Source organism: Danio rerio, chromosome 17 (genome assembly GCF_052040795.2).
Source record: "Danio rerio strain M-AB ecotype USA chromosome 17, GRCz13ab, whole genome shotgun sequence".
In the NCBI taxonomy this organism is placed as follows: Eukaryota; Metazoa; Chordata; class Actinopteri; order Cypriniformes; family Danionidae; genus Danio; species Danio rerio.
Genome location: NC_141037.1, coordinates 28227194 through 28247500, shown reverse-complemented (window position 1 = coordinate 28247500; position 20307 = coordinate 28227194). Strand labels below are relative to the sequence as shown.

At 37.1% G+C, this 20307-nt stretch overlaps 1 protein-coding gene across 4 annotated transcripts; it reads right to left on the bottom strand.

Annotated features, from left to right (window-relative positions):
• Window positions 1-129: 129 nt before the first annotated feature.
• Window positions 130-20107, bottom strand: jade1 (jade family PHD finger 1). Of its 4 annotated transcripts, none has more exons than XM_087288643.1 (11): window positions 18424-19723; window positions 18086-18169; window positions 16279-16349; window positions 15410-15567; window positions 15139-15323; window positions 14825-15036; window positions 7249-7416; window positions 7023-7139; window positions 5394-5927; window positions 3555-3672; window positions 130-2229 (listed from the first exon to the last, which is right to left on the bottom strand). In XM_087288643.1, the coding sequence occupies exons 2-11, from the start codon at window positions 18132-18134 to the stop codon at window positions 1346-1348; spliced, it is 2496 nt and encodes an 831-aa protein (XP_087144769.1). In that variant the 5' UTR covers window positions 18135-18169; window positions 18424-19723; the 3' UTR covers window positions 130-1345.
• Window positions 20108-20307: the final 200 nt, after the last annotated feature.

Genomic DNA, 20307 nt, shown 5'->3' with positions numbered 1-20307 from the left:
GTTTAAAATTGCGTTGTAACAAAAGGCTTCTATATTTAAATGTTGGGGACAATATCAGATTTCTTGTCCTGGTCTGAAAGCAGAGAAAAGTTGAAAAGTTTCCAGTGAGCCACACTTCATCTCCTCAAGTAACCTCAAGAAAATTTATTCACAATCTGCAACAAAACTAAAGTATTGCATAAGAATAAAAGAAAAGAAAGAAGAAAATTACAGCAGCGCTTGATTATATAAACATGTAGAAATTTTTTTTTGTCTGTGAACACAGTTATACCAAGCTCTCTGGCTAATGTTCTAGTGCAACATCTCAACAAAAACAGGCACAAGATAAACTTTTTTTTCTGAAGGAGATCAACTCACATTTTGCATGAGGAGACATTTACAGCGATAAAGAAAAAGATGCAAGAACACATATTCTGCGTACTACTCCAAGGCAACCATGTCAAGAAGATCAGTCCTTTCAACACAACAGTGTTTTCATTAGAGCTATGATAGTGTCTTCTGTTATTGTTTAATATCAAGTGCAAAGTAATGGATACTGGAAGTAAATGATTGTTAAAAGCCTTCCTGAACAGAGCTGCAAATGATATACATCGTATGCGTCATAATTTCATCATACCGAGTGTGAATCTGTCCAGATCTACAGTGTCCATCTATTGCTGAAGAATATGGTTAAATGAACAGTTTTTTATTATTTATTTGTATTTATATGGAAAGGAATTTCTTCAAGACCAAAGAGAGTACATATAAGGCATTAACCTGTTACACACTCAGTTTGGAGAGGGAAAAAAAAGACATAACACTATAAATTAAGTACAAATATAAGCAGATTTTACCTGAGAAGGAAAAGGTGCCACAGCAGAAGTAATGGCACATGTCACATACACACAACACATGATGGCCTTTTAAGTTAGCAGAATACTGAAAAATAAATTAAAAGTCTTTCCTAAATTTTGGAAACTGCTTCGACTGTTGTGGTCAAATATGTTTTTCTTTTTAAGTGCTCAGTTAAGTGCAGTTTTTGTGTGGGACTTAAGACAGCTGGGCTGCACTGGCTTCATTTCACGCTGGTAACACCCTCAGAAGTGCTCATAACTCATCTCGAAACTCCGCCAGTTCATTTTCACCTGATTTATAGTTTCATTCATCGATTATTAGGAAGATATTCGTCTTCGTCAGCCAATCGTTTGGTCTTTGAAACCTCTCCACATTTGTTTTAACATACACACAAAAAAATACTTTCAGCAGAACATTACAGACTAGAAAAATAAATATCGTTCCACCTGTTCACCTTTCGTTGAAGAGCAAATGAAGAGGGAAAATAATAATGATAATATATTTGGACATTTCAAGATGCGAGAACTCCACGTTGGATCACGTCTGAACCGTATCGTCTAGTCATAGGGCTCGGAAGTCTCTGGGTGTGACACCTCTTACCCTGCTCTGATTGGCCGAGATCAGACTCTTCCAGATGGCGTCGATTCTCACTTCCCGTCCGCAGTCGGGTCCTGATTTGAGGAGAGGAGGGGGCGGGGCTTGTGCTAAACGTTTTTAAGGAAGAGTTTTGGTCTGCGGTGTTGTCTGCCTCCTGCCTCTCGGTCTGTCTCCCTGCTGACGTTCTCTCACTGCGTTTGGGGATTCGGAAACTGCCCCAGTTTTTCAGATGCCGCCCGGATGTTCCATTTGGCACTAGTTTTCCCTGATGGCTTGCGTTTGTCTTCCTCGGCGATCCGCTGTACATGTTTGGAGCAGTGGCTACAGAATTAGCGTTAGTGTGAGACAGCAGCAATCTGTCATCCATTGTGTCGAGCTCTGTCTCACTGCTCAGCGTGTCCTCCATAGACTTTGCATGCCTCAGTTTGTCTTTAATAGACACCTGGTCCCATAGCTTGCTCTTTCTCCTCCTGTCCTCCAGAGGACGCTCACTTTCCTCCTCTTTTCTGTGAGACTCACCACTCCTCGTCCTGCCCTCAGAACGTCTAGATGAAGCAGACATCACTGTCTCGCTTCTCACAGAGTCTCCAGAACTGGGAACGCCGTCCATGAGCATCTTTGCAGGCTTGTCTGCTTCAATATGCTTTGAGGATCTGTAAGAGTTGCTTCCCTTCTCGCTGGAGCTCAGTGTGCTGTTCTGCCCACAGTGGCCCTTCAGAGGCTGAGGAGATGCTGGCACAGGTGGCGTCGTACGGAAATAAAACATAGCCTCCTCCAAACGTCTAGTAGAGGATATACCTGACCAGGAGAGAAAACAGAAGAGGTCAAATGGTTTGAATCACAGGTATTAAAACTCAATTCCTGGAGGGCCGCAGCTGTGCAGTGTTTTGTTCCAACTCTAAGCAAACACAAATGATCCAACTAATCAAGGTGTTCAAGACTACTAAAAACTATAAAAGGTCCTATGAAATTAAAATGAAGTTTTTTAGATGTCAGTATCAGTATTATTCTTTCTTAGAATATCTATAAGCTAGCGCACCCCAAAAAAGTGACAAAATTGGCGTTTAGAAGATACAAAACTGATATAAACATGTAAAGCTTGTAATTTGTCACTTCTCCCTAAATGGATCAATAGATTTATTCATGTCACCTCATACTTCAGTTTCTCATTACATCATAACCAGGGATGCTCTGATCAGGATTTTTGCAGCTGAAACAGAGTACAAATTCTTTGTCATGGTGATCGTCAGATTCCAAGTACAGATTCTGATGCCTCAAGCTTTATAATGCAAAATAGTTCATTTTCCCTTTAAGTATGATACTTTATTTATTTTCTTAGGTGAGGCGAGATCATCACTTTTGCTGCATGTAATCCCTTAAAACGACTATTAAAACCATTTAGTTCGGAAATGTCATGGTCAAAGGGAGTTTTACAGAAAATAATAGATAAAACATTTTAAAAATCGGTAAGAAATGATTAACAATGTAATTTGGAAACATTGCAAATGATGGAAGAAGAATTCAACATGTTTCAATGAAGAAAAAGTTTGGAGCGCATAATTGATGCATAAGAAGTTAACCTTACCAATGTAATACTTAGGACATGACTGTGTCTCTCTCAATCTGTTCACGTTCACTCAGTCTCGTTACCACTTTCTCTATGTGTAAACTCAACAACAAACTTTTGCAATCGGTTCATGAGATCGGGCAGATTGCCGAGTACCGATTGAGTCATGAAATGTGAATATCAGCTGACACAGATCTCTAGCCGATCAATTGGAAAATCCCTAATCATAACCTCTCATGTCTGACATGCCCCACCCCCTTAAAGACACTTTTCATTTGATGCACTAGAGCTCAACCACTTCTCACTGGCAGAGCTGAGGAAAAACAAACACTTTTGGCTGTTTGATTTTTTGTTTTTGTTCTTGTTCTTTAAGGGGAGGAGTTAAGCTCTCCCACCCTTTCTTCATGTTTCGGTTTAAGATTACATCAAAGATTGAATAAAAATGCATTTTTCAAAGCACTTTACGGGGTCTTTAAGTAGGTGTGAGTTGGAGGTCTACAGATTTTGAGTTTGACACCCCTGGCTTCAGTACTCTTTAAGTGAGCATCATACTAACCAGTGACGCGGCCCTGCTCCAGCAGCCTGACGTGGTGATGAAAGATCTGCTCCTGCACTCGGCACAAGGTCCGTTTAATCCTCTCCCGTCGGCTGACCATATACGTCAAATTACGCACCTGAACACACATATATGTGGATGAGACATACAATAATCTACAAAGAAGCTTTAAAAAGGCATTATTATATATAATAGTTAATATATCATTCTGTTTGGCATGTGAGAACCAATGAGATGTTCTTGCAAATCAAGCAAGGTAAATAAGTTGATTTTCTAACTCTTTTCTACATACAAACAAGAATCTAAATTAATCACTTGCTTCAAATAGATTCCTTTTGTTATGTATTTTAGAGGTTTCTAATGTGTCAAACATGCACAGACTTACATTCAATGAAAAAACAATGATTTGAGAATGAGAAGAATAAAGGATCTTTTGTGTTTGTAGTGGAAGGGTTTGGATCAACATGATGGCGAGTAAATGTGTGTGCTTCACACTAGTAGTTTAGATCAGTAAATTAAACATTTGTGTATCATACATTTGTACAGGTGTGTGTTTTAGGTTTTGGCCTAACAACAAATTTAATGGTCTAATGGCAAAACACTGATGTGATAATGACTGTGGCACGACAGAATGAAACAGGGAAAGAAATTTAAATGTTACTAATAACACTTACATCATTCACTGACTAACCAACGATACTGAGTAAAAAAAGACCCCAATGATGCACTATACGCTTTGTAGTGTAAACATTTATAAAAGTTATAAAATTAGAGTTTAGAGTTTGAAGTTTTACATATTGAAGTTTTACATATAGAATAGCAAGTGAATAATGAGTGAATTTGGGAATCTTGGGGAATCAGTCAAAATTCAGGACTCAGTTGCTTTAATAACATGAATGCTCATGTGGTCAGATGCATTCAAACAGCCACAAAAGACCACATACCATGTGCCTACTCACTCAAATATGATCATTATGAGATGTGCTGCACTAAAACAAATAAAAGGTGTTCATACTTTTTCACTGTACCAAAACACACACATTATAAGTGAAATTGTAGTCATCACCCTCATTCTTTTTATTCATTTGCATGTCATGTTGCATCAGTTCATTCAGTAGCATGTGTGTGTGGCACTGAATGCTATGAAAGTGATGCAAAGCACGACTTAAGGGTCTCGGTGAAACCCCAACACAAGTTTTCAAAGGAGATGCATGTTAGTAGTATCTAATAAAAACAGTAATGCATCTCGGCCTATCACTTATGATTGGATAACTGAAAACATGCTAATCCTGAGCTGTGACTGTTGCATTCAGAGTTAATGTTGTCAGGATACTGGAATTCAGTACCAATTAATACTGAAGTTGTAAAAACATTCACTTCCCTATAACATTTGAGCGCTGTTGGGCACGTTCTTGACTTAAACACAATGTTTACTGAGTGTAACCACAAATACAGGGGCACTGGAGCGTTTCAAAGTCACGCCGATCAGCTGGTTTGTCTATAAGCCGACAAAGGAGCAATCTGCTGATGAAACACAGCTTTAAAATGCTGCAATGTGTCCCTGTATCTGTGGTTACACTCAGTAAACAGCGGTGAGTTCGGTGAACTGATGACCTTCACAGCCAATCAGTCATTTCAGTTGAGCATGTGAACACAATGGCAAATAAGCTGTGTTTAAGTACGTGCTCAATAACGCTCAAATGTTAGCAGGAATAAAAACTGACGTTTTTAAAATTCCAGTATCAACTGGTACCAAAGTATCGTGCACCCTTAATTTAGAGTGATAAAAAAGCCATCGTGTGAGCTAATGTGACAATAGAAGGGTTCTGGCAAACTTACCCTCTCCAGATCCTGTCGCAAATGCGTAAAGAGTCGTAGTCGCCTTAAAAGCACTTCCTGTTCTCGTCGGGCAAGACTGTCTTCCTCCTCTTTCTTCGGCATGATGAGGGGCTGGTTAAAGTTCACCTTTCTTTTCAACTTCCAGTATTGAAACAAGAAGTCCACCATCTCAAGAGGAAGCTGCAGATGTTCGGCAACCTCATCAGCAGCGACGAAGCGATAGAACTCGTCCTCCAGCTGCTGTACTCGAAGCTTTCGCTCACTGAGTCTGGTCTCCTCTGGGTTCTGCGAGAGTCTGGTTTGGGAAGAAGCAGAGAAATCTATTCCTCTATTTCTGCTTCTGTCTTCCCTGGTTGGGACCTTCACAGGTCTGTCATCATCGCCCTCTTCCTCGTTCCAATCCAGGCCAGAGTGCTTGGGACAAAATGACTTGAACTTGACTTCATCCGCCTCTGTGAGGATCGTGTTCATCTTCAGCCCACAATGCAGACCACAGGTCACGTGGAACGCCACACGGCAACTTTTGGCAGAACACTAGGGATTTGGAAAAACAAGACGTCAGAATTAGACCACAGAGGACGGAGAAATGTGAAGCTGGAAAAATGTGCTCTGATTCATGATACATTATGATAAAATGTTACATTTAACCCAAATAGGGTATTTGCACAGCTAGTGTTTCTTTCCATACCAATAAACATCTGGTGAAAGCTAAATGTGACTTTTTTCAATTTTATACGCTTCCTTTTACAGCATCCATATTGTAATGTAAATAAAATATAATCAGTTAAACAGACTTCAGCATTCATTTAGTTGTTGAAGCGTAAACAGAGATAAAAAAAGCCTTTATATGTACGCGCTGTCACGATTAGCGAGCTAGCGCAAAAACATAGAAAATACTGGGGTGAAACTAATTTTCATTTTTTATATACATGGCGCCGTGATCAATCAGGCAGTGGAGATCATTTTTAAAGAAAACAGACCTTAAACGTGCCGATTTTGTAACTGCATACAGTTCATCGTAAGCACTTGACCAAGGTTACTGCAAAATTAAAAGTTCTTCTGCATACTTTTGCATATATCCTATTTCTGTGTACAGTATTATTTGTTGCTTTATTCAATTTTTGATCTCAAATTATATTTTATTTATCTGGATTCTGTTCTTTTTCCCTAATTCACAAAAATTTATTATAACAATGAAACTTATAAAATTATAATCGTACAATTTAAAAACCTGATTACATTTTTGGGATTTTTTTTTTTTTTACAAAGAACAACAATTAAGTGATTATTACTCAATGTTTTAATGGTTTTACATATTCTTATTAAAGCTATTACCATTTTAAGAAGCACATCTTGCTGTATATTAGTAAACAAATCAGTCACCAAAGCAAAAGAAATCCAAAACCAAAAACAAAGCCATTGGAGAATTATTGCTATCCTAAAAGAGCTATAAACAAACTGAAATTGAACTAAAAACATCAGAAGACAAAAAAATAAAATGAATGCTTTTGTAAGAATGTGGAAAATATTCATTAAAAACATTAATGAAATTTGCAATATTTCTGGGACATTCTTCATATCTGTACTGTATCCATAACATAATAAGAGATAAACATCAGCACTGTATACCTGAATACAAGCTCCTGTCTTCTCTTTACACAGGCAGCATATTAGAGCCCATCTGTTGCTGGGTATATGAGACACATTAGTGATAGGCTCCATCTTCTCAGGGTTACCAATGCTTACCTAGAGATAAAGAGCACACAACAAAGCCCAGTCTCAGCACACATACTGCTCTTCTGCGTCATTAAGTGAATCACTTTACATAAGTCTTCATTTGTGCGTGCATCCTTACTTCAGGTATCCAGAGGGCACAGCTGACGTGGACCCACTTGGTGCCACTGCGGGTGGGTTTCATGGCTCCGCCTTTTTTAGGGCACAGGTGGCATTTGGGAAAAATACCCAGCGCACAGGTACGGCAAAGCCAGCTGCCCTCAGGGACCTTCAGTATACCATAACACGCCTGTGGAGAGATACATGGTTATGTAATTCATGTGTGCTGGAACATTTCTTCAAAATTTGGTCACAAATTTCTAACTTCAATATGATACCTTAAATATAATGACACTCTTTTTTTTTAAAAACCACAGGAAAAAAAATGCCACAATTACAATATGTATGCATGTCTTAGTTTTTTAATGTGTCAGAGTCAATGACAACCATTTTTATTAGTTGAGTTAAGCCAGTTCTCTAGATTTTCACTAGCCTTGCCAAAATTTTCACTCTCCCGGATAAAAAAAGTAATTAAAGGAGTAAAATAAAAAATATTTGTTTTGTACATTTGTACCATGTAATATTCTAATATCTTTGGACAAATGGTGAATTTAATGAAGTTTAGTTCCTTGCCTCTGTTGCCACTGTCTTGCTTGATTTGGTTTAGATGGATCAATGGATTTGCTCTTCAGGGTTTGGACTTTCAGCAGTGAAATTTAAACCAAACTCAACTGAAATAAACTGAACTTCAACTCTGCAAAACTGCACTGACACTTTTAATTTAACTTCTATGTTAAACTGCTTTAACACAATCTGCACTAAAATCACAATTTTTAATTACAATTTTAGTATTAGAGAAGAAACGACTGGCCTAAATCCGAAAAGACAAACTTTACAAGGACTTTCTATGACCAACGCCCTCAAATGCAAGGGTTTTAATGTGGGAACACATTTTAAGTGAGAGCAAGGTTACGTCATGTTATATGACAGATCTGATATCTGATGCGTGTTTTGCATAAAACTGAAGATTATTTAATACATCCCATACTATATTATAAAATAATCCGATATTAACTTTTGTATGGATTTTGTTGGAAAAGAGTTTAGGCTCATATAACCTGAAGTTTTAAGATATATGAATATGCTTATTTACATTTTCTTGCCTCATGGGTTTACCTGATCTCCTAAAGTAAATCAACTCAACATTATATTAATTAAAATATTTGGCACTTTATGTTTGTCTCTGAAACCGTGAGGTACTATAGTGGTATAGTATGTTTGTGAACATCATGGCAATGTTCAACACAAAGTAACTCATGCGGGAAACACTTATCGTATTGTGCAATTGTGTGTAACTTAAGCAAGCTGTACGCATAAAAGCACAAGTGTTGGTGAAATAACACTTTAGCAGACCGGAGGTCAAATGGATTCTTTTAAAGAAAATGTCTTGAACAAAATAAACTCATTCAACAATCTTTTTCTATGTACACTTAATTAAAAAAATCTCCAGGGACTTGAATTTAATTTTTTTGTTCACACTCACAAACTTTCAAAGATTTCAAGAACCATAATGCTTGTTCTAAGCAGTTCTTGGCTTGTTTCTGTGTTACAGTTTATTTTATTTAAGGTTTGCCTGTGGAAACATAGTGGTGTAAGAATGACTCTTTTTGATGATGGTACAGTCTACTGAGGTTAAGCTAATGTCTTTAAACGTGAACGGTTTGGGTAACCCAATTAAAAGGTCAAAGGTATTGACAAAATTTAAAAAAGAGAAAGCAGATATTATTTTTATGCAAGAAACTCATCTCTCTCAACAAGAGCATGAGAAATTAAAGAGATTTGGCTTTAAAAATACTTATTACAATTCATATGAGCATTCACATAGAAGGGGAATTGCTATTCTTGTTGCTAATAAATTTAAATTCGAATTATATAAGGAAATAAAAGAAAAGGATGGGAGATATCTTATTGTTAAGGGTAAAATTGAAGAGGAATTAATAACTTTAGTAAATGTGTATGCTCCACCCGATACTAGTAAACTGTTCTTCAAATCATTAATGGATGTAATTGTACTGGAAGCAGAGGGTATTTGTATATGTGGTGGAGATTTCAATGTGGTACTAAACCACCATTTAGACACAACTAATAGCAAAAGAAATGGGAGCAAAATATCAAAATTAATTAACACAGCCTGGGATGACATAGGATACTGCGATGTCTGGCGACATATTAATCCATCTCTCAAAAACTACACTCATTACTCAGCTCCCCACCGTACATACTCTAGGATTGATTATTTTTTTATGCCAAAAAATGACTGTTATAGGGTGAAAGATTGTAGCATTGGAGTAGCTGAGGTCTCTGACCACAGCGCTTTGTACCTGACAGTTCAAATAGAAGGAAGGAAGAGAAAGACAGGTTGGAGGTTGAATGTGGGTTTGTTAAATAACAAAGCAAATACAGAACAGATAAAATTAAATATAAAAGAATATATTAGGATAAATGATAATGGAGAGGTAGACCCATCCATAGTATGGGACTCATTGAAGGCTGTGATGCGTGGGAATTTGATTGCACTATCAGCGCAAAATAAAAAAAAGAGAATTATGGAGTACAATACCCTAACATCAGACTTATTAAATGTGGAGCAACAACACAAAATAAACAGGGATCCAAACCTACTATCACGTATGCAGCAAATAAGGAAACAGATTAACAGCCTGTTGGAACAAGATGTTGAGAAGAAAGCTCGATTCTATAAGCAGACATACTACGAATCCGGCCCTAAAGCAGCAAAATTGCTTGCCCGACGCTTACGTAAACAAGAAGTTGATAGCACTATTCATAGAATACGAGACCCACAAACAAATAATTTGGTTTATCATCCACAGAAAATAGAGGACATTTTTCTAAATTATTATAAACAACTGTATACGGATGCTTCTAACTCTAAAATGGAAGCGACAAGAAATTTTCTTAATGAACTAGATTTACCAAGTATAGGCAAAATACAAAATGATTTCATTACAGCAGATTTCACACTAGAAGAGATAAATAATGCGATTGGGAGACTAAAAACATCTAAAACACCAGGTAGCGACGGCTTTCCAGCCGAGTGGTATAAAACTTTTAAAGAAATACTAGCCCCACTTCTGTTAAAAACATTTAACTGGATTAAAACAGAATGTAAACTTCCACCTTCATGGAACGAGGCTATCATCTCAGTACTCCCAAAGGAGGGTGAGGACAGGGAACTTAGCTGCAATTATAGGCCCATTTCAATTCTTAATATAGATTATAAGATATATACATCAATTATAGCCAAAAGATTAGAGACTATCCTTCCTGAATTAATTGACGAGGATCAGACAGGATTCATAAAAAGCCGTCAAACACATGATAATATTAGGAGGACGCTGCATCTTATAGATAAAATAGAAAGGGAAAATAAGACAGCAGTATTACTAAGTCTGGATGCCGAAAAGGCCTTTGATCGGGTCAACTGGGAATTTCTTTACCAAACTTTGGTTAGATTCGGCTTCAATAAACATTTTGTAAATATAATTAGATCTCTTTACCAACAACCTACAGCCAAAATAAAAATTAATGGGTCATTATCTCCATCGTTTAGTTTACAAAGAGGAACTAGACAGGGCTGTTGCCTTAGTCCCACATTATTTGCTGTTTATATTGAACCCCTGGCCCAGGCAATCCGTCAACATGAACAAATACAAGGCATTACAATAGGACATAAAGATCATTTAATTAGTTTATTTGCAGACGATGTCTTGATCCATTTAACAGATCCTGAGGCCTCCCTCCCGGTACTGATGGAGTTCCTCGATGAATTTAACTTCTTCGCTGGGTACAAACTAAATATTGCGAAGACACAACTTTTGTCATTTAATTACAAACCTTCTGAGGAAATCAGACATAGATATAATTTAAAATGGGACATGAAAGAAATAAAATATTTAGGGGTGATTATTACAAAAAACCTGAGTAGTCTGTACGGTGCAAACTATAATGTGATTAACCAGAGTATTAAAAGCGATATGGAACGGTGGTCTACCTACCCATTGGATTTTGCTAGTAAGATAAACGTCATCAAAACAAACATATTACCTAGATTACTATACCTATTTCAAGCCCTGCCAATAGAGATACCTAAACATCAGTTTACAATCTGGAACAAACTTATTTCCAGGTTTATTTGGGATGGAAAGAAGCCTAGAATAAGATACACAACACTCCAGTTGTCCAAGCAAAAAGGAGGAATGGCCCTGCCGAATCTCAAAGATTATTTTTATGCAGCTCAGTTCCGTCCACTTTTTCTTTGGTGTAACAACAATTATTTTGCCAGATGGAAAGAAATTGAGACATATACGGTGGGTTATCAGATTCAGTCAATTCTTGGAGAAAAAGAAATCCCTTCGGTAGTCAAAAGTCAATTGGATTCAATAACCTCTGGAGCAGTGGAGTTTTGGTTTGAGTTTGCTAGACAATTTAAATTAAGCAAAGACCAAAAAGTTCTTCGATGGATAGCCTTTGACACTCAATTTAAACCAGGTGAAAGCGACGCCACATTTAAGCAATGGGCAACAAAAGGCATTAGTGCAATATGTACAGTATTGGAAAACAAGGAATTACAGACTTTCCAAACACTCAAAGAAAAACTTTCTCTTACTAATCGGGACTTATTTAGGTTTATACAATTCAGAGATTAATTTTACAGAGAAATAAAAATGGAAACGTCACACGAAATTAGTCCAGTTGTAAAGATTATGATGAATGCTTACAAATCAGATAGTAAATGTGCAAAAATAATCTCTAGTTTTTACGTAAGTATTATGGAAAGTAAGACCAACTCAACATTATACCTTAAATCAAGGTGGGAAAAAGAATTGAATGTAGAAATTCTACCAGAGGTATGGTTAGATATGTGCGAAATTCAACATTCCTCCACAAGCTCACAACAACTGAGGGTATTCAATTGGAAGAATTTGGTACGATTCTTTATAACACCTAAAATCAGCAGTAAAGCTTCTTCTACACCCCAGCAATGTTGGAGAGAATGTGGCTGCTTAGAAGCACACCATACACACATTTTTTGGGGATGCGAAAAACTGAAGCCATTTTGGAATGATGTGCACTTAACCTTAACAAAGGTGCTTGGGTATGAGATTCCATTTACATGCATTGTCCTGTACTTGGGTCATATTTCACTGGTTACACTTCAGGAGGATCGATACCTGGTAAAAATACTCCTTACAGCAGCCAGGAAAACCATAACCAGAAGCTGGTATAAGCCTGACTCACCTAAACAACAACAATGGCTTGATGTAATTCAGGAAATAAGGACATTGGAACATATGACTGGTGTGTTACGTTTGAAGGTGGACTTGTATGCCAAAAGATGGCAAAAATGGATAATTTACATTGACAAATCATTAGGGACTGGCTCTCAGACTGTACTCGCTTAAGTTTCAGACATATAAGTCAACTGTGCCTATTCTTATGTACCCAATTGCCTTCCTTTTTGTATAAACCATGTTTTTTTTTTTTTATTTACTTATTTATTTTTCTACAGTATTCTCAACACAGGCTCTGTTTCTATCTTATTTTATTTATTTATCTATTATTGTTTTGTTGTTGTTGTTTTTTTTTTTTTTTTTTGTTCTAGTTATTTGCTTGTTATTGAAATGGCTTGTCATATCTGACTCAAATTAGCCTTTTCTACTATTTGTAAAATTGCATTTGATTGTAATCAATTATGACCTACTAAAAAATCAATAAAAATTAAAGTTATAAAAAAAAGATTTCAAGAACCAATGGGAATACTGTTTTAATGACTGCTATCACTTTCTTCCTCACATTCAAGCACAAACAGTTCGAGTATCAAGGTGTCTAATATGTCTTGTTCTTGAAATGTAAAATGAGCCAACAAAATAAAATTTCAGTCAGTCTGAATGAGAGTGTGACTTAGTGAGAGGCAGAGAAAGTAAATAGAGATTATCCCCAACAAAACCTTCACAAACACACTGACAAAAAAAGGAAAATATAATTCCAATGAAAAACAAAAAAAATGTAATATTACCTCTAAACTAAACTTTAATGTTATTTGGCCCAATCATTTATCAGTAAAAGAAAAACAAATTCTTTCTAGAGCTGCACGATTCTGGCTAAATCGCAAATTTTTCTCACGATTCTGTAGATGTAAAATAAAGGTTAATATGAGTGGACTATTATTATTGTTATTCTCAAATGTGGTAAAACAGCAATAGGCTTTGTGTAGCTGTACTGTTACAATGCTACATTTTGTAGACTTGAATTTTGGTGGACTTGAACAGACTTTAGATTCGTCCTGGTCATTAATCATCAATTTATCATCAATGCTGATGATAATTCTGATGCTGAACTATAGTGTTTGAGACATATGCTTACAATCTGTAATTTTCTGCTTAAAATCTGTCACTGACTTGATTTTCGTGAATACAGAAGACTGGGTGGGTATTTTCATTTCGGCAGGTTTTAGATACTTTTTGGGCTGGAATCAGTCAGCTACATCTGGCAACACTGTGCGCGCTTTCGGTTTCATTTTCATTGCTAAGAACGGTTCACTACCCACGCAGCTCCCAAACAATCACTCAGTGCCACAAACTGAATCCTATTTACAACTTTATTACTATGTTATTCACAGCTTATGCAGGTTCTGTTCACTAAAGTCGACTTCATTCAGAGGAGCGAGCGGTGTTAACAGCTGACGGTCAGCTCACGTCACTTTTGATTTTGTGGTCGCAAATATATTACATAAAGACAAAAATGACATTTTTGAGGTAAATTATATCTTATAAATACAGCATGTGACTCTTTTAACACCATTTGGAGGTGTCCACGTTGCTGAACAACGTATGTAAAACAATGTGAAGACTTGTGCAGCCACCATTGCTTCTCTCCTGAAAAATATGATTGACAGAATTATAGAAATGCTGGATTAGTGCTGAAGATTATCTAGGGGGTTGAATCGAGATTACAATATTTTTACGATTAATCGTGCAGCTCTTATTCTTTCTAAACATCACTTCAGTAATCATGACTTAAAATAGAAAGAGGGAGAGATAAATCCTGGGCTCCTAAAGAGCATCAATATGTAAAAACAGTGACACTCATTAAATAAAAGATGAGACGTACTTATTTTGTTTTCTGCCCCAAATACACAACAAGAAAAATATTTTCCCCCCATTTTATAACATTAAATAATTTATTCTGAATGACACTGGGTGCAAAATATGTGTACACCATCCACAACATAAGAAATGGTTAATCAACTAAACTCATGAGCCTTAGTAAAATAATCTACGCTTTTTTTTCTTGTAATCATCATAATTATTAGAGCTATTTTATCAGTTTTATTCTTATCATTTTCTTTTTTTTTTCATGTAATGTATATTTTGTTAATTTGATTAAAATAATAATATTACATATTTTATACATATATAAAATGCTTTGGCAATACTGTGCAAAAATCATGCAAATAAAGAGACTTGAACTTGAGAGGAAGAATACAGCAGGCATTGTAAAAAAAAGTTATGTTTCACTTTAAGTATTTCAGTATTGAAATATTGTTCTTTTTGACAACATTAGCAACACACACACACCTGATGCACGCAGATGTTGCACTTGTCACAGAACACCATCTCGTTGCCGTCCTCGCCGTCAGGAGACTGACAGACATCGCAGACCACATCCTCATCATACTCGATACCAAGCCCCTCCTCTGTTTCCATGGCGTGGCTCATGTTGTCATAGCAACGGCGCTCAAACTCCTCCATGACCCGCTCCATTGTAAGCTCATCCAGGGGTTGCATGCCTACAAGCAAATTATTTAGCTGTAAGTGCTTTTTTTCCCACAGAGTGAAGAAATTTGTTTGCATAAAGAGCAAAATGAAAACTCCAGACAGTATTTGCTCACCCATTTTACTGAACTCTTCATTAGTGATCTGCAGCCAAGCTACGTCCTCCTCATTCAGGTCATAGCGACACATGCCATCAGCCAGTGTCTGAATACCCACGTACCCAAGCATCGATGACTCAGATGAGCGAATCAGCTTCTTGGGCTTGATGAACAGAGGAGCGGTGCTTTTCTCAGCTACAGTGCTGCAAAAAAAAGAAAAAGAACAATGAATCAATGGGAACTACTTAAGGAGAATAGTTTGATAGGGAAGAGGAAAAACATATTATACCGCACTGTACACTGCGGTATAGACTCTGGACTGACAGGAACTTGAACCCCTTTCTCCCACTCCTGCCGCCAGGGATCGGCCAGCTCATAATAGTCCTCAGGATTAAGCTGGTGTGAATCATGCAGCTTCATAGCTGTGATCAGGTCTGTCCTGAACACCTGTGGAAAAGAAAAGAAATTGTGCAAAAGAATATGTACTAAATGACAAACATCTACAACAGTCATACGCAGGGCTGTGCGATATGGGCAAAAGAAACCCATCACAATTTTCCTGAACAATAATGCGATTTCGATTTTAATCATGATTTTGATACACAGTGTAAATCTGAGAGATATTTCCAAAGGAAAATAATTAGATCTTCATCAAAGACCTGTAACTTGTCTCTAAATCAAACATAAGGCAAAGAGAATTAAAATCACCCAGTAGAGGTGTAATAAATCGTCTCTAGAACAGACCTATGGCAAAACAAATAAAGACTACTGTGTGTGTGTGTGTGTGCGCGCGCCGTCAAACGCGAGTAAGGCTCCGATGTTCTGCTTGACCCCAAATCAAAAGTAGTTGCGTGTGCTTTTCTACATGTCCACAGATTTTTGGCTGCAACCTATGACTGACTTACAAATTACCTGGTTCTGTGATACATCAGCCTTCCAAAGTAATCCCACACCACAGTTGTTGACTTTCTCCTGTGCTGAACTCATCATGCAGGTTATTTGTCATAAAGCTCAGTCTCCTGTTCATTGGTTCAAATAGAATACTGCGGGAAAATCGTGCTGTAACGTGATTTAGAAATCGTGCATGTCCAAAATCAATATGATTGTAATTAATCGCACAGCCCTAGTCGTATGTGTGTGCGAGTGAGTTTTGTGTACCTCAGATGGTCTTTTCCCACTCTGTTTCCTGTGCTTGGAGTTGGAGTGCTGAGACCAGGATGTGGAATTACCTAAAAGAATTGAGGAAAAAAAAACATGATATGACATGCAAGACATGTCCTGTGCTGAAGATGCTGATAAAGAGAGATCATGTTATTAGCAGCTGTAATAGTTTCAGAAAACGGCAGAACTGGTTTTGCAAAGGTAGAAGGATCGTGTTGGGGTTATAGCTAAAGGGTGAAATATTAAAATAAGCATAAAACAAAATTTGCATTTTTCCCCTCTACTGTAAAAAAAAAAAACTTCAAAATTTTTCTTTCAATGATTTCAAACAATTATTTTTGATGTGCAATTTCACATCCATAAACAAGTTTTTTTCCTCAGAAATGCAAAAATAAATAAATAAATAATTTTAGTTCTAAAGAGAGCCAACTCTTATTTTTTAGATTAGCATTATTTCTTTTGGGTTGTTCACAGAATTACTACAAAGTAAGTTGTATACTGTAAACTCACTAATTTTTTTGGTCACATCCATAACGCATGTTTATTTCCCTCATTTAAAATCCAAAAATGTTAACAGATTGATATTTTTCTGATTCCATAACTTTGTGGTTAGTTCTTTGAAAAATATAAACAGATTTTTCAATATACAGGCTTCATATATAATTTTACAACTAAAATTCCATGATTTTTCCATGACTTTCAAGTAATACATACATACACATAGTAAATAATAGAAAAAACTGTGCACGTTCAAATTCATTACAACATATCAAAAAACAAAAAAAAATGTATTTTTACATCTATTGTATGTACAATTTATTTAGACAATGCTAAAGCAGCATTCACAATGTGGGACCATGTTTTTGGCCAAAAACAGAAAAAAAGTAAAGACAACTAATCTATATTCAAGTGTACAGATATTTGTTAAACTAATTTCCATGACCTTTCCAAAACTTTGAGGGGATTTTAGTTTTTCCAAAACTTTTCCAGGCCTGGAAAATGCAATGTCAACATTCCATGATTTTTTCAGGTTTTCCATGACCATATGAACCCTGAATATAATGTTAACATTTACTTTCTCTGTGTATTTATGTGTTTTAAGTTTTCCTGAAAATGTCACATCCATATTGCTGGAATTGCTTATGTGCAATTGAAAAAAATCTTTGACTTAGAAAAAAAAAACAGTCGGGTGGGACTTTTCTCCATCTGGAACTGATTAGATAGTTGTTGTCTGTTAATAGGGTGCATTAGCGCCCGCTTTTTTTCCAGCAGTGCAGTATCTTTGCTTGTATGTTTCTTTAAACTACTGAAATGTAGTACTGAACACTATAACTGGGTAAAGTCTAGATAGAATACAGCTGCGCACAAGATTTAATAAATAATATAAATAACTCTGTCCACAATTGTATCTGATCTAGCAACAAGCCTGTAACTGTTGCGCTTCATTGCTGTGAACTCAGATGACTGATAAGTTGCTTTAGATGATTGATTATTGTATATTTAGAAAATGCAGATCAACTGTACTGTACACTGTACTGTACACAACATCTTAAGTAAAAGCATGTCTGTTAACTGAATTACTCCTTAATCATTTACTTCACTTATAACTTAATTTCTACTAACAATAATATTCAAATGAAAAATGTTCACAGATAATTACTTCTAATAAACACTCTGCATAAAAATGTAGGTATAGTCCATTGTGATATCAAAGTAACTTTCATGACAGTCAACATTAGTTTTGAGAGTGAACAGATTTCTTTAGGCAAGCTGATACTTGAAAAAACAGCGTCTGTCTACTCACTCCCATTGTCCGAGTCCTCGCTGGTGCTCGGGACACGGCTTCGCTTCATCCTGAGCTGCCGTGGCCTTCAAGTGATGCGGAAATCTGCAGAGGTTGATCAAACATTAGTAGAACATTCCTGAAAACTGACCTGGGGAGATCACTGTGGAGTGCGCGTACCCCAGCCAGCACACACAGGCCATACGAATTTAGAAACCTAACATACACCAATTAAGATACTTTATTTCACACGTTATATATACTTATACGACAGCTTAATATGAAGAATTGAACTATATTAGGTAATCCATCCTTAATCTGACTCCTTCAAAAAGTGTAAACAATGTGGCGCTACCAACCGTTGCTGTTTGGTTGAGCATCGGGACAAACATGGACTGAACCAATAGCATGAGTCTGAGGGCGGGACTAAGTGTTGGATTACCCACTGTCAGACGGGGGCGTGTGCGAGAAATGTACACACTTCACCTTCACCAGTTTTTGTTATTCTGCTCTAGGTAGGGTATTGAAAACATGCTAAACTAATGTAATTTCCCTAATCTCAAATATCTAACAAGAAAACAGAAAATAAACTGAGCAACTGGTGCACATGAGAACAACGTCACTCAAGTTTTGATGTAAGAATATAATGCATCATCATATTAGTTTATGATCAATATATAATATGGAGGTAACGTTATATGGACGTACGGAGTGTCGTAAACACAAATACTACAATGACAAACAACTCAGAAACAAACCTCAGAGCAGCTTTAGGCTTTTTTAAAATTATTTTTACCTCGACACACCTAATATTTCACTAGCAAACACAGTTTCAGGTGAACCACTTAAAATCAGTTTGACTAACTGTTAACTGAGAACCAATAGAGAAAAGCAAACCCATGCCGATTGGGATATACGAAAAAGGTTTAGATATGTTAAACTTGTTTTTTTATTAAGTTAGCCAAGATCATACAGTTAAAAAAATATTTTAACAGTTAAAATATCACAGGTACCAGCTAAATCCAACGGTACAAGTAGAGGAAAAAACGAAACAACGTTACAGCAGGACATCTACCACTCGACAGCAGATTCACGCAGCGCAAACGCTGAACGTGACGCTGCTGGCAGACCACGCCCCTTGACGTCACATAGCTGTCCATTTCAATGCCAGTTAGCAAATTAAAAACAAAACTATTAATACGCGTTTCCTCACGAATCAAAATGAATTTTGCAGCGTTTTTATACACAGCTCCTGCTGCTCGTTTGTATATTTAAGCACAGACGTGCTGCATAAAGAAAATCCAGTTGTGCTGGAACATTCGTTCGATTTAAAAAAGTAATTTCTATTGCGCAAATCTATAAATTTACAGAATTTAACTTCTAACGCAAGCCCCTAAGAAAAGTTACTATTTTTCACCGTTATTTTCACAACATCATGGCAGTGCTGAATCCGGACCAGCCCAGGCAGTGGCACGCGGAAAACTGTCTAATAGTCCTCCGAAAATATGCAGAATCCGTACATAAATCAAAAGTGGAAAACACCGACGTGTATTTGACGCCAATTTCAGGTTCAATTGCAAAACTTTAAGGCCAAATAGCACAAGCCGAGCAGTCAGGCCAGGGCGCGCGCGCCTAACTTGCGATATGACGCTTGGACACACATACACACACATGCGCGCGCACGACCAGCACCTACGCGATTCAAAGTAACAACCAAATATTCACGAATACCACATCCGCGGCTCATAGAAATCAATAAAGAGGCCACATGCATGAAAACATTTATTTAGGGCAGCGTCTGCTCCTGCTCAACTTAATCTTTTGGCGCCATTTTAATGACGTGCTACATTTGCACCGGACCATCTGCATGAAGAGCTCGCGGAAATCCTGGAAAACACTTGCACCTCCCTGCCTGGAAAACACACATACTATAGCACAGCGAGAAAATCTGGTGTACCTACATAAACAGGTCTGGCTGATCCTGCGCTGGCGTTTCTGTGGCGCTTGCTCAGAGTTTGAGTAGTCGCCTCTCCTCTCCTCCACCCCACACACACAAACACATGCAGGTTACGTATGCGCGCCGCCGCTGCTTGTTTCCTGCAGGGGGCGCTAGTGCGCGCGCGCACGCACATACGATTATCATGACTTCCATTTCAGCTGTTTCATAATAACCACATCTGTTTTGACTGGAGATGACGATGATGATGACAGAGTTTAAACCCACTATTTTTATTTTAAGATAA